This window comes from Saimiri boliviensis, chromosome 11 (genome assembly GCF_048565385.1).
Source record: "Saimiri boliviensis isolate mSaiBol1 chromosome 11, mSaiBol1.pri, whole genome shotgun sequence".
NCBI classification, from domain to species: Eukaryota; Metazoa; Chordata; class Mammalia; order Primates; family Cebidae; genus Saimiri; species Saimiri boliviensis.
The window spans coordinates 38,553,606-38,568,245 of record NC_133459.1 but is presented as its reverse complement, the minus strand read 5'-3'; the positions used below and the strand labels follow the sequence as shown (position 1 = coordinate 38,568,245).

General features: G+C 50.0%; 1 protein-coding gene across 3 annotated transcripts in view; it reads left to right on the top strand.

Annotated features, from left to right (window-relative positions):
- Nucleotides 1-11,785: 11,785 nt before the first annotated feature.
- Nucleotides 11,786-14,640, top strand: part of BMP8B (bone morphogenetic protein 8b) — a 32,795-nt gene continuing 29,940 nt past the window's right edge. For 2 of the 3 annotated variants that reach the window (XM_074380588.1, XM_074380587.1), the window contains exon 1: nucleotides 11,845-12,178. In XM_074380588.1, the coding sequence (XP_074236689.1) occupies nucleotides 11,845-12,178 (334 nt within the window). Of the gene's footprint in view, nucleotides 12,179-14,640 lie in introns of all 3 variants that reach the window. The other variant, XM_039474507.2, reaches the window with a different exon arrangement.

Below are 14,640 nucleotides of genomic sequence, written 5' to 3'. Positions count from 1 at the left end.
GTCAGTGGTCTTACTATCGGGAGAAAATTATTAAAATCAGTCTCTTTCCCAGTCCAAACTGCAGTTATGGCTTATGGAAACAGTGGTCAGTTAGTGGATGTGTTACAATTATTTTAATACTGCTTATCTCAAAGCCTGTGCTTATTGCTCTGCTAAAAAAAAACGAAAACCTTGTGGCTGTGGGAACTTAGTTTATTATTTAAGTGCAGGGTGAATTAACCCTTGCCTGGCTTGGCCTGTTTTTTTGTTTGTTTTTGTTTTTTTTCTGAGATGAAATCTTGTTCTGTTGCCCAGGATTAAGTGCACTGGCATGATCTTGGCTCACCTCAACCTCTGCCTCCGGGGTTCAAGCGATCCTCCTGCATCAGCCTCCCAAGTAGCTAGGATTACAGGCATGTGCCACCACACCCAGCGAATTTTTGTATTTTTAATAGAGACAGGGTTTTACCACGTTGGCCAGGCTGGTCTCAAACTCCTGATCTCAAGTGGTCTGCCCACCTTGGCCTCCCCAAAGTGCTGGGATGACAGGCATGAGCCACTGCACCCAGCCTATAATTTTGTATCTTATTCCCACAAAAGTCTGTCCTGTCAGTCTTATGATCCCTATTTTAACATCAGTGCTGGTCAGTTGTTGTGTCTAACCTCCAAAGGGCACCTCTTGTCCTGCCATGGCTGGGGACTCCATTCCTAAGTTTTTTCTGGTGTCCCCTTGGCCAAGAGGGGTCCATTCAGTTGGTGGGGGGCTTAGGATTTTATTTTTAATTTACACTAGGCAACTTTTGGTGGAAAAGGAAGTCATAAAGAAATGTGAAAAATATTTACTTCTGAATAACAGAAAAACTACATGAAAGTTTGTAGGACACAGCTTAGCTGTGTATTAGCAGCACCTAGAGGCAAATTTATATATTTAAATATGTTTGTTGGAAAACAATATATATAAAAATAAGCCCCCAAGAGAAACAAAAACATACATCCTTACAAAGACTTGTAAGTGAATGTTCACAGAACAGCTGTTTGAAATAGCCAAAAAAGGAGAAACAACACAAATGCCCATCCGCAGGTGAGGAGACAAACGAAATGCGTTCATCCGTCCGTACAATGGAATACTAGATGCCAATGAAAAGGAGCAAAGTACTGCCACAAGTTACAACGTAGATTAATCCTCAGTAACATTAAATGAAAGAAGCCAGGCACAAAATGCCACATATTGTATGACAATTTTTGTGAAATGCCGAGGAAAGGCAAATCTATATATCGAACAAGTAGATTAGTGGTTGCCTAAGGCTGGGGGCAGAAAAGGGGATAAACTGTGCATAGGTGTAATATTTCTTTTTTGGGTGATTGAAATATCCTAAAATTGTATTTTGATGATGGTGGCATAACTTTGTAACTGTACTAAAAATTATTGAATAAGGCTGGGTGCAGTGGCTCACACCTGTGAGCTTGTGGATCACAAGATCAGGAGATCGAGACCGTCCTGGCGAACATGGTGAAACGCCGTCTCTACTAAAATAATAATTTAAAAAATTAGCTGGGCATGGTGGTGCACGCCTGTAATCTCACCTACTTGGGATGCTGAGGCAGAGGAATCGCTTGAACCCGGAAGGCAGAGGTTGCAGCAGTGAGCTGAGGTTGCGCCACTGCACTCCAGCCTGGTGACAGAGCAAGACTCCATCTAAAAAAAAAAAAAAAAAAAAAAAAAAAAAAAAAAAAAATCATTGAATAGTACCCTTAAAGCAGGTGAATTTTATGGTGTGTAAATTATACCTCAATAAAACTGTTAAAAATAAATAAGGTAAGCATTCAGATTAAGTTGGTGAAAAAAGAGCAATAAAACAAATGCTTACACAGAAAGAAAGTACTTAAGTCAGAAACCAAGGAAAGAGAACAAATAAAAGAAAGAAAAAGGCCGGGCGCAATGGCTCAAGCCTGTAATCTCAGCACTTTGGGAGGCCGAGGCGGGTGGATCACGAGGTCAAGAGATCTAGACCATCCTGGTCAACATGGTGAAACCCCGTCTCTACTAAAAATACAAAAAATTAGCTGGGCATGGTGGCGCGTGCCTGTAATCCCAGCTACTCAGGAGGCTGAGGCAGGAGAATTGCCTGAACCCAGGAGGCGGAGGTTGCGGTGAGCCGAGATCGCGCCATTGCAGTCCAACCTGGGTAACGAGCGAAACTCCTCCTCAAAAAAAAAAAAAAAGAAAGAAAGAAAAATATTTTAAGCATTTGTTCAGAAAAATTAATAAAATATATAAGGCTGTTGTGTTTATTTATCTAGTGGTGGGTTAATTATCCAGGGACTATGAGTTCATTTGCAGATTAAATAAACAACTCCTGCTTCCAGTAACAGACATGCCATCTAAGCTTGCAGTCATCACATTCTTCACTGATGACAGGACTTGCCATCCCAATTCTAGGATATGACTTCTGTTGAGTGGCTAGTACCCATCCCATACAAGCACTTTGATGTATTTTCTCCTTGCCTCCCCAGCCCAAAGAGGTAGGTATTACAATGATCGCTATGAAACCGATGGGGCTCAGAGACATGGAGTCTTGGCAGAGGTCAGAGTGCTGGAGTCATCTCTCCCTGAGTGTCCACCAGGGGGCAGAGAGAGGCCGAGAATTTGGAAGGGCCCCACGTTTTCCTGCGCTTCCCTTAGACTTGGCGGTGGTCCGAGATCTTGGTGATCAAGGGGTCTGACCCCCTAGTTTCTCACTTTACTATAGGGTAAACTGAGGCCCAGGGAGGGACAATGACCAGCTCAGGTGAGAGAACCAATCGGAGGCAGACGTGGGTCAGAGCCCAAGACTCCAACCCCCCAGCAGTTTGGACCCCAGCCCTGAATCAGGCACCCCTCCGCTGGGGGGTGGTAGCGGCATCGAGGGCCTTGGATTCCAACCCCAGCCTGTGAACTCCACAGACACCGAGGCTCCACACAACCCACACCCAACTGCGCATTAAAAGGACACGGCTGCCGTTTCCTGAGCAAGACTGGCTGTCACCAGGGAGAACGCCCCTGGTGAGACGGTGTGAAGATTCATGCAAAGTAGGTGACGGAGGGAGTTTCCAAAAGTGAAGTTGTCCTGTGGTTGCTGCTGTTTTATTAGTAACAGCAAGCTGTCCAGGCCCACATGAGGCAAGTGTGTCTCATGTGTGTTTTACAGGAGAAGAGGTGAGGCTCAGAGGCCCGAGCCAGGAGTGGAGGAGCTGTGACTCCAGGCTGCAGTGCCCAGGACCACACCCGCCTCAGGAGGGCCTCTTCCTTTGGAAGATGGTTTTATGCATTCATTGTCTGCAGATAAGCCCTGCGTAATACTGCTATCCTATCTCTCTAGGCAGGTACAATTACCATACCATCTAACACTCAAGGAGTCAGAGGCCCTGAGAGGTTCCGGGTCACATGGCCCATGCAGAGCTTTGATGTGAACCCCCGTCTGTGTGACTGCAGAGCAGATGCTTTCCCCTGCACACCCCCAGATGGAGTCTTGCTCCGTTGCCCAGGCTGGAGTTCAGTAGTACCATCTCGGCTCACTGCAACCTCCGCTTCCCGGGTGCAAGCAATTCTCCTGCCTCAGCCTCCCAAGTAGCTGGGATTACAGGCACGCACCACCATGCCTGGCTAATTTTTGTATTTTTAGTAGGGATGTGGTTTTGCCATGTTGGCCAGGCTGGTCTTGAACTCCTGACCTTGTGATCCACCAGCCTCGGCCTCCTAAAGTGCTGGGATTGCAGGCATGAGCCACCATGCCCAGCCCAGAGCAGGTGCTCTTGACTTAACCATTGCTTCGCCCTCAACCATCCACCACCTGGTAGAAGGAATGAATAAAGGCTTCGGGTCACTAGGATGTGTCCATGTGCATAAATATTGAACTATAACATGTCAGAGGTGCTCTGTACCTGCCCCTGCATTCTGCTTGGCCCATTCTAGAGAGTGATTTGAGTACGAATGTCAAAGCCAACCTTGTGCAACCCAAGGCCCACAGGCCACATACAGCCCAGCACAGCTTTGAATGCAGTCCAACACAAATTCAGAAACTTCCTTAAACACCATGAGGGTTTTATTTATTTACTTATTTATTTGCCATTTTTTAAAAAGCTCATCAGCTATCATTAGTGTTAGTGTATTTTATGTATGGTCCAAGACAATTCTTCCAATGTGGCCCAGGGAAGCCAAAAGATTGGACACTGCTGATAGGCATTACTCTTGGTCATTTAAAAAAATATATATATAGAATCTTGCTCTGTCGCCCAGGCTGGGGGGCAGTGGCACAATCATAGCTCACCATAACCTTGAACTCCTGGGTTTAAGTGATCCTCCCATCTCAGCCTCTCCACAGTCATATGCCACCATGCCCAGCTAATTAAAAAAAAAAATTTTTTTTAGAGATAGAGTCTTGCTATTTTGCCCAGACTGTCCTCAAATTCCTGACCTCAAGTGATCCTCCCACCTCAGGCTTCCAAAGCACTGGGATTATATCACTTAAAAAAATTATGGGTCAAGCACAGTGGTCCACACCCATAATCCCAGCATTTTGGGAGGCTGAGGAGGAAAGATCGCTTGAGCTCAGGAATTCAAGACCAGCCTGGGCAATATAGCAAAACCTCATCTCTACTAAAAAGTAATAATAAATTAGCCAGGCCTGATGGCATAGCTGTAGTCCCAGTCAGTCAGGGGGCTGAGGCAGGAGGATTGCTTTAGCCTGGGAGATGGAGGCTGCAACAAGCTATGATTGCACTCTAGCCTGGGTGACAGAGAGATTCTGTCTAAAAAAAAATTATAGCAAAATATAGAATTACAATTTTCTCTATTTTGGGGTGTACAGTTCATGGCATTAGGTTAATTCACATTGTCTGTGGCCATCACCTTGTCCATCTCTAGAACTCTTTCATCTCCCCAAACTGAAACTGTGTACCTATTCAACAGTAAATCCCCAATCTTCCCTTTCTCTAGCCACTGGCAACTACCATTCTATACTTTCTGTCTCTGTGAATATGACTACTTTAAGTACCTCATATGAGTGGAATCATACAATATTTGTCCGTTTGTGTCTGGCTTCTTTTATTTAATATAATGTCTTCAAGTTTCATCCATGTTGTAGTGTGTCCAATTTTCACTTCTTTTTTAAGGCTGAATAATATTCCCCTGTACAGACATATCACATGTATTTATTCATTCATCTTTTGATGGACATTTAGGTCATTTCTACATTTCAGCTACTTAGAATAGTGCTGCTATTAAGATGGATGTGTAAATACCTGTTCTTTTTTATTCTCTCCCATTCTTGTGAATAAGGCAAATCTATATATAAAGTATTTATATATACTATCCCAATAGTGAAACTGCTGATCATATAGTAATTCCATATTTTAACTTTTTTTTTTTTTTTGAAACAGAGCCTCATTCTGTCTCCCAAGCTGGAGTGCAGTGGCACAATCTCAGCTTACTGCAACTACCACCTCCCAGGTTCAAACAATTCTCCTGCCTCAGCCTCCTGAGTAGCAGGGATTACAGGTGAGTGCCACCACGCCCAGCTAATTTTTTATATTTTAGGTAGAGATGGGTTCCACCATGTTGGCCAGGCTGGTCTTGAACTTCTGACCTCAAGTGATCTGCCCACCTCAGTACTCCCAAAGTGCTGGGATTACAGGTGCATCACAAAATGAATTTAATTTCAGGTGGAAATCTTCAGAAATACCCATTTTCACTGGCTTCTAAAATAAATATGAGAACTTTAAAACTGCTTTTCTTTTCTTTTCTTTTCTTTTCTTTTCTTTTCTTTTCTTTTCTTTTCTTTTCTTTTCTTTTCTTTTCTTTGAGATAGAGTTTTGCTCTTGTTGCCCAGGCTGGAGTGCAGTGGCATGATCTTGGCTCACTGCAACTTCCACTTCTCAGGTTCAAGTGATTCTCCTTTCTCAGCCTCCTGAGTAGCTGGGATTACAGGCTTGTGCCACCATGCCCAGCTAATTTTTGTATTTTTAGTACAGACGGGTTTTCTCCATGTTGGCCAGGCTGGTCTTGAACTTCCAGCCTCAGGTGATCCACCCCTCTTGGCCTCCCAAAGTGCTGGGATTACAGGCATGAGCCACTTCGCCCGGCCAAAATTGGTTTTAAACCATGCACAGCAATATTTCGTGTACTCTGGGCCTTTCATGTTGTGCTACATGTCCTTCTGTTTCAGCAGAATGCATTCTGATGAAATGAATCCATCTTACCTTTAGCTCTGCTAATGTTATTTATGTTGAAGTCTACTTTACTTGACATTAATATAGCCACTCCAGTCTTCTTTCTCCTTTATTTGCATGATATGTCTTTTTCTACTCATTGATTCTCAATATAGTGGTGTCTTTATATCTACAGAACATCTCTTATAGAAAGCATGTCATTTCTTCTTGCCTTTTTTCTCTTTTTCATTAACTCATCTGACAATTTCTGGCTTTTTTAGAAGACAGGGTCTTGCTGTGTTGCCTAGGCTGGCCTGAACTCCTGGGCTCAAGTGATTTTCCCACTTCTCTCTCCTAAGTAGCTGAGATTATAGGTGCATGCCACTTCACCCATCTTCTGACTGTTTTTTTGTTTTTTGTTTTTGAGACAGAGTCTTGCTCTGTTGCCCAGGCTGGAGTGCAGTAGTACAATCTCAGCTCATTGCAACCTCCACTTCCTGGGTTCAAGTGATTCTCCTCAGCCTTCCAAGTAGCTGGGATTACAGATGCACACCATCATGCCAGGCTAATTTTTGTATTTTTTGTAGAGATGGGGTTTCACCATGTTGGCCAGACTGGTCTCGAACCCTGACTTCAGGTGATCCATACCCCTTGGCCTCCCAAAGTGCTGGGATTACAGGCATGAGCCACCATGCCCAGCCTATTTCTGACTTTTAATTGGAGCATAGTCCACTAACAGAAGGTGACTTGATCCATTGACTGAAGACTCCCCCATGAAGACAGGACTGTCTCGTTACATTTATGTGTTTCTTTATGATGTGTAAGCACACCCTGGAACACGATGTACTGAATTTTCCCAGCATCCTGTGTGCACCCAGCAAGGAAAACAAATGAGACACCCTTTGGGCCCTCAGCAGTCATTTAATGAGGCATTACAAATGCACTAACCTCATGGTGGCCTCTGAGGCTGACACAGTCATGACTTAGGACCTCACTGTAGATAGTGATAGAATTAAACAGGGCCTGAGATCACCAATGCAAAGGTTAAATGTGTCGCTGTCTGTTAACATGAGATAATCTCCATTCCTGTATCATGTTTCTCTTTTCTTTTCTTCCCTTCCTTCCTTCCTTCCTTCCTTATTTCCTTCCTTCCTTCCTTCCTCTCTCTCTCTCTCTCTTTTCTTTCTTTCCTTCTTTTTTTGAGAGGGTCTCACTCTGACAACCAGACTGGAGTGCAGTGGCATGATCTCAGTTCACTGCAACCTCCACCTTTCAGATTCAAGTGATTCTCCTCATGAATTTGCATTTGGGGCTGGTATGCAAGAGAGCTCATCACACAGTGAGAGAGTGAGCCTTGCCGGCCACTGACCCCTCCTTCAACACAGCTTGGTGCTTCTGTTCTTCATCCCTGCGAAATTATGAGCACTTCTTAGTGAATTTGTGAAGGTTGTGAGATCCATTCCTTGAAACTGTTAAGAGGCTATACTTTTCAGAGGCTATTTCAGACAAATAGAGGCTACTCTGTTTCACAGATACTTACTGAAACCCTAAATGCAAGCCTGGCACTGGGATCCAAAGGCAAATTAATATGATGGCCCTTCTATTGGTAAAAGAAGTGGTTGAGAGAGTGAGGAAAGGAAGAAATGACTGCCCATGAAGGTGGAGAGGGCATCAGGAAAAGAAGGTGTTGCTTCAGCTGCATCTTAAAGGGAGGTAACACCTGAGCAGACGGGCAAAGGGATTTCCCTTCCTGGTAGAGGAAACCACATGTTCACGTGAACAGAAGTGTCAACAGCAGGACAGGTAGGGGGACCAGAAGTATTCCCATCAGACTGCAGCAAAGAATATGAGGTTAGTGGCCAGACAAGACCGTGGAGATGAGTCAGCAGCAGGGACCAGACCACTGAGTCCTGGACACTTATCACATTGTGCCTTGCTGGTCCCCAAGATGTGTTCCTCAAAAACTAAAAAGTCATAGTCACGTGCATTTGGAAGAAGCCAAGTTAAGGCTAAACAGATTTTTTTTTTTTTTTTTAACTGGAGGACTTCTCAGAGCTTACAAAATGCTAAGTGCTTGAGGGATCTCCCAACAGGGAAATAACAGAGAGCAGTGTATACTGAACCCCTGCTGTAGGAAAGCCCTCAGAAGCCTCACCTGGGGAGATTCTGCTATAAGCAATGAAAGGTCATGAAAGGACTCAGATTTTCATTTGGAAATGCATTCTGCAGAATGAATGAAGGCTGGGTGGGTGGTGAGATGAGAAACAAGGAGACCAGTGGGGAGGAGGTGCTCCATGAAACACCTGAGTATAAGGGGGCGTGCACAGGCTCAGGGATTCAAGAAGCATTCCAAGGTAGAATCAATAGACTGAACTGCCTTTGGGAGGAAGGGACCTACGTCCGTGCCAGGGTTTTGGTTTCTGGCTCTGGTCGTGTCTCATCAGTCGTTGGGTATAGCTTCTGGTATCCAGCAGGAAGGCTTGCTCTGCTAATATATTTGGAGTTGGGTGACTGTATGGCGGCACTGAAGCCTCAGTGGATGAACTCATCACCGGGTCGAGTCTAAGGGAGAACAGGACTGTAGACAGACCCAGGGAAACATCCATGCTTAAGAAGTGGGCAGGGAGGAGTGGTCAGCAAGGGAGCAGGCATCCTTGAAGCCAGGGGAGGAGAGTGTTGCCAAAACAAGAGAGCAGTGTGTAGTGACCCTCCACACAAAAGTTACAACAGCAGAGAAATGTTTTAATCTATCAAATCAGCAGAGATTTGTTTATTTATGTATTTAACAGTTAGAGCTAGTGTTAGTAAGGGTGAAAGAAAATAAGCACCCTCATGGTATTGGAGCAACAGATAATATGTATCAAAAATCATAAAAAGTGTATATGTTCTTTGATTCAAATCTTTCATACCTACATGCCTGTAATCTCAGCACTTTGGGACACTCAAATCACCTGAGCCCAGGAGTTCGAGACCAGCCTGTCCAACATGGCAAAACCGTGTCTGTACTAAAAATGCAAAAATTAGCCAGGCGTGGTGGTGCACACCTGTCATCCCAGCTACTCAGAGGGCTGAGGCACAAAGACCACTTGAACCCGGGAGGCAGAGGCTGCAGTGAGCCAAGATCGCACCATTGCACTCCAGCCTGGGCGACAGACTGAGACTCCATCTAAAAAAAAAAAAAAAAAAAAAAAAATCCATCTCTAGAAATTCATCCTAATGAAATCATCATGAATGCACACAGATTATTCTATAAGATTGTTCAAACAGCATTGTATATAATGTAAAAATATAAAAATATCTCATAACATAAGCTTGATTAAATAAATTATGATGAAGAAATACCAAGAAACCAGTAAAAAAAAGTGTGAAATAATTAATGCCATAGTAAAATATTGCAATATAACATGAAGTGAATAAAGCAAGTAAGATACTATTTTTTGTATTAAAAATATACACACACATGTAAGAAAAAGATGCATCAAATATTACCAGTGGTTATCTCTGGAAACAGGGATTTGGGTGATTTTTAAAGTTTTTCGGGGTGAATTTTTATCTTTTTATATTTTCAAAAGTTTCTACAATAAGCAAGTTACCTTTGTAATCAGGAAAAAGTGGGTTCTTTTAGTGCTCTGAATGGTATAATAATAATTTTATTTCATTTCCTTTTATTATTTACCTGGCCTTGCAGAAATTTACCTCTTTGGTAAAAGACAGAGTAAGCATGTGCTTAAGACATCAGCAAATGACTATTTACATTAATAATTTATTTAATAGAGAAAATTTTATTGAAGCGATGACTTCAAAATGTGATTTTGGGGGCATTATACACTTGCTTGGAGGTTTAATCTTCAATCCACATGGGGGGCACCATAATCTCCGGTGCTTAGGGCCCTCCTGTAGCCCCTGAGGCCCTTTGCAGTCCCTCCCTTGCCAGCCCCTCCAGCCTCGGCCATTTGCCCCCTGGGCTCTCCAGGCTCCACTGAGCAGCTGCCCACCTGCCCCAGCCCAGCTCCACTGCTGTGTGACCTGGCATAAGTCCCTTAACCGCTGTGTATCTCAGTTTCCTCATTTGTTAAAAGAGGAGGTTCCAATGGTATGTATCCCCTAACAATATGCGAGCATCACAGAAATGACATGGGACACGCACTCAGAACATCCCTTGGCGCGTGGCAAGTGCTGACTGTTACCTGCCATTATTAGGCTCCCCGGCCCGGGGTTTCAGGGCCTTGGCACAAGCTCTTCCCTCTGCCTGGAGCACTTTCCTCCACTGACCTTTCCTGGCGCTCCAGGTCAACTCCAGCAGCCTTCTCCCGGCAGACTAGGTGCCTTCCCCTTCCGCAGCGCCTGAACCACACATGAATAAATAAAGTGAGAGCGCGCCCAGGGAAGAGCAGGGTGTGCAGAAAGGGGCTGAGTCAGTCCAGGCGTTTCCGCGGGGATCCTCCTGCCAGGTCTGCACGGGGGCTGTGGCGCTGAGAAGATGTGGACGGGTGGCTCCTGGGTGCTCGGGAAGGGCCCCAGAGCTCCTGGCCCGGCTGGAGGCAGGAGGCCAAGTCTCCTCCGCGAAGCTGGATCAGTACCGGGGGCGCAGGACATGCAGCGAGTGCTGGCGGGGGCGGCCCGCCTCGGGGGCTGCCCGGTGCATGCGGGAGCCAGGTGGGGGGAGCGGGAAGTAGATGCCCGCAGCAGCGCACGCAGGGGCCGCGGCGAAAGCACCGAGAGGCGGCGAGGGGCCTCAGTGGCCAGAACTAGGGCCGGCTGCTGCAGGCAGAGGAACGTGCCCCATCCTCGGGGCTTGGCTGGCACCGCCCGGCCCTCCAGGGCTGTGGCAGCATCCCAGCTTCTGTTTACTCATCTGTCTCCCCAGGACCAGGCTGTCTTCTTGGGGCAGCTCAGGTGGGCAAGGACATCATCTGATTTTTACTCCTGGGCGCGTATGGGGCAAGGTGAAGGCAGCTCCTGGAGTCCACAGCGACCTCCGCATACCACGGCGGGGCGGCCGGGTGTCACCACTGGCGGGACCTGGACTCGGGTCCTGCTTTCCCGGGACGGCGCCGCAGCCCTAGGATCTCTGCTCCGAGGCCCGCGATCAGAGCCACGACGGCCCTGATCTCGCTGACGCCCTTGCTGCGGACCCCTCGCCGGGGCCGCCCACCTGCCACGCCCAGGTCGCACCTCGTGGTCGCCCCACCCGCGACACGGGCCGCCGCCACTGGTCCCCTCGCGGGCGTGGCCTCCGCGCCCTGGCCCCGCCCCCGCGCCCCCATTGGTCGGGCCGGGGGGGGGCGGGCGGCACCGACGGCTGGGCCGGGGCAGGGACTCGCGGGAATCTCACCGCCCGGGTCGCTGCCTGAGCTCGCCCGTCGCGCGTCGCCCCTGCGCTGCACGGACCGCGGCCACAGCCGGACAGGCGGGCACGGCGGCAACAGACGGATTGGCGGACAGTCCCAGCCAGCGGAGTAGCCCCGGCCTCGAGGCGCTGGCGTCCGCGTCCGCTCGGCCGGGAGCCTGGGCAGGTGCCGCGCGGGAGGCGCTCCGGGGACCGCGCTGAGTCTGCAGACGCCGCCCGCCGGGTCCCACTGACCGCCGAGCCCAGCACCCCGCTCGCCGTCGGGGCGTCCCCGGGCCCAGGGGCGGCCGCGGAGCCGATGCGCGCCCGCTGAGCACCCCCGGCCCACCATGGCCGCGCGCCCCCGCCCGCTCTGGCTCTTGGGCCTGGCGCTGTGCGCGCTGAGCGGGGGCGGCCCCGGCCCACGACTCCCTCCCGGCTGTTCCCAGCGGCGTCTGGGCGCCCGCGAGCGCCGGGACGTTCAGCGCGAGATCCTGGCTGTGCTCGGGCTGCCCGGGCGGCCCCGGCCCCGCGCGCCACCCGCCGCTTCCCGGCTGCCGGCGTCCGCGCCGCTCTTCATGCTGGACCTGTACCACGCCATGGCCAGCGACGGCGACGAGGACGGCGCGCCCCCGGAGCGGCGCCTGGGCCGCGCCGACCTGGTCATGAGCTTCGTCAACATGGGTGAGTGCGGCCGCCCGCGCTCCGCGGGGACCCTCGGAGTGAGCTGGCTGCAGGGGAGAGTGCGTGCGTCCGCGGGCGGTGCTGGGCCCTGGCCGAACCGGGAGTCACAGGCGGTGGACGCGACCCCCAGGGGAGTGCGACCGCCGTGGCCAGGGAAGGTCTAAGGGTCCTGGGGCACTCTGGGCTGCGGGGTGGTCAGGAGCGGGGTGGGGGGAACTGTGGACTCCCAGAGGAGTCCTTCACCCTGCCTTCACCGGCCCCAAACGCACCCAGGTGAAGGCAGTAAGAATCAGGTGATGGTCTTGCCCACCTGGGCAGCCCGGGGAAGACAGCCTGGTCCTGGGGAGACAGGTGAGTAAACAAGGCCAGGATGCTGTCACTGTGATAAGGGCAGTACTGAGGAGAGGGCCAAAGTTCAGCGTGGAAACCTGTGGTCACATCATCAGAGTGACCAGAGCTGACCCGGTGCCCTGAGTCCACAGCAGGCTCTTCCCTGTGCGGAGCCTGGGTGGGGTGCGGCTGTCAGGGGAGCGGCTGGGAAAGGAGCAGACCCAGCTCGGTGGGGCAGGGACTGTGGCCTTGTCACCCTGGGCCCAGCCTCTGGGACGTGGCCTGGCGTGGGGTGAGTGTCTGGGCCTGTGGGATGGCCCAGTGGGCAGCTGGACCCACTTTGTTCTCCCAGGCAAAGCCTGGCTTTTCCTGTCTGCCAACATCTTCTATCAAACCCTGGAGCTATTTAGTCCTTAAAAGCTCAGAGATTTTTTTTGCAGTGCTAAACTCTTTGGTCTGTGGTCGTGTAGCGACTGTTGGTCAGGTCCCCCATCTGCCTTGCCTCCTGTCTGTGGCAAGTGACAAGCCGGGCTGTGGGGAGCTAAGGACAACAGCTCAGCCCGAGGTGGGGGAGCTGTGGGGCTGAGAGCAGGGAGAAGGTCCCTGCCGGTGTCTCCAGCCTCCCTCCACCGACAGCATCTTTCATTCTCCATCCTCACAGCTACCCTGGTAACAGCCAGGATCTGCATCCCCATCTCCCAGATGAGGACAGTGAGACTCAGAGAGGCAGTGCCATGCCTAGGATAGCACAGCCTCTATGGGGCTGAGCCAGGACAGACCCAGGAAGCCTGACTGTCCATCCAGTGCTCAAAGAGATGACATTTCTGTTGTCAGGTCAGGTTTTCAGGGTGCAGAGAGCTTTCTGAGGAGTCTGGTCCAAATAACCCAGAGCACTGAGCAGCAGCAGGTTTTGTGGGGCCCTCAGCCATTTGCTTCCTACACTAGGGCAGAAGAGGGCGTGGTTGAGCCTCTGCTCCCCGCCACCCAGAGCTGGTGGTGGGCTGAGGTGGGGGTCAGGCAGCAGGAGGCAGCCATCCACCATCACTGAGCGCCCAGTGCCAGGCACAGGACTCTGGCCCATGGGATCTGGATGCCACCTTCCTAGTTAGAGGACAGGGTGGGGACGTGGGACAGAGGAGACCATCTGTGAAACTGGGGCTGGGGCTCTGTCATCAGGACAGGCTGGCCCTGGGCACAGGACCAAGAAGACTTGTGGATGGAGTCGCCCAAGAATGTCCCCTCAGGAGCCGCCCATCAGAATGAGTCATCACCCAGCCCACATCCTACCTCCCCTGGCATCCCCTGGGTCAAGGCATGCACAGCCTGGTGGGGGGTGTGCTATGAATTGGGCAGGGGCTAGTCCTGCTGTGTGATGTTAGGGAAGTTCCTCACCCTCTCTGAGCCTTGGTTGCTCCTTGGAAAATGAGGTGCCTGGTGATCTGTCCTCAAGGTTGTTGTGTGATTGGTTGATAGAGGGGGAGGAGTAGAAAGCCTGTTCCTCTCCCCTCAGATGGTGAACCTGGACCTGGCCTCTGCTGGCCCCAGGCCCTCCCAGCCATGACCTGGTTCCGAGGTGACAGGAACATCTCCACACGTCTTGTACACATGTGAAACCTAGAAACGGATTCTAAAAGCCAGACAAAAGGTGTGGCTTTTTTTTAGAATGAAAATTAGCACGTGAACCTGTTTTTAGAATGAAAACTAGCACGTGAACTTTCACAGGCTTAGGATTCCTCATTTCATTCATGTGAGACTGTTTGCCAGCCCATGGGCTCAGGGAGGTTAAATGGCCAGCCCAGGGCCACACAGCACATCTGGGGTGAATCCACAGCTGTGGATTCCAAAGCCCAGCCTCTTCCCACATCAGCTCTGCGTGTTTCATTAAGACCCGGGCCCTCCAGGACTGCGGGATTAACAGGCAGGTCGTTGTTAGTGGAAGCCCAGGCTGTGGGTGGGCACAGCCAGCTGTCAGAAGGGCCTTCTTTATTCTGATGTGCTAATTGCACTAGTGGAATTCTCTCAGAGTAGCTTTAACTGGCAACTACTGAGGCTGTGGCAGGGTGGGGGTAGACACATACCAGGATGCTCTCCGTGTTTGGAGGCCCCTGAAGGTCGGTGGCCCCAGAGGCCAC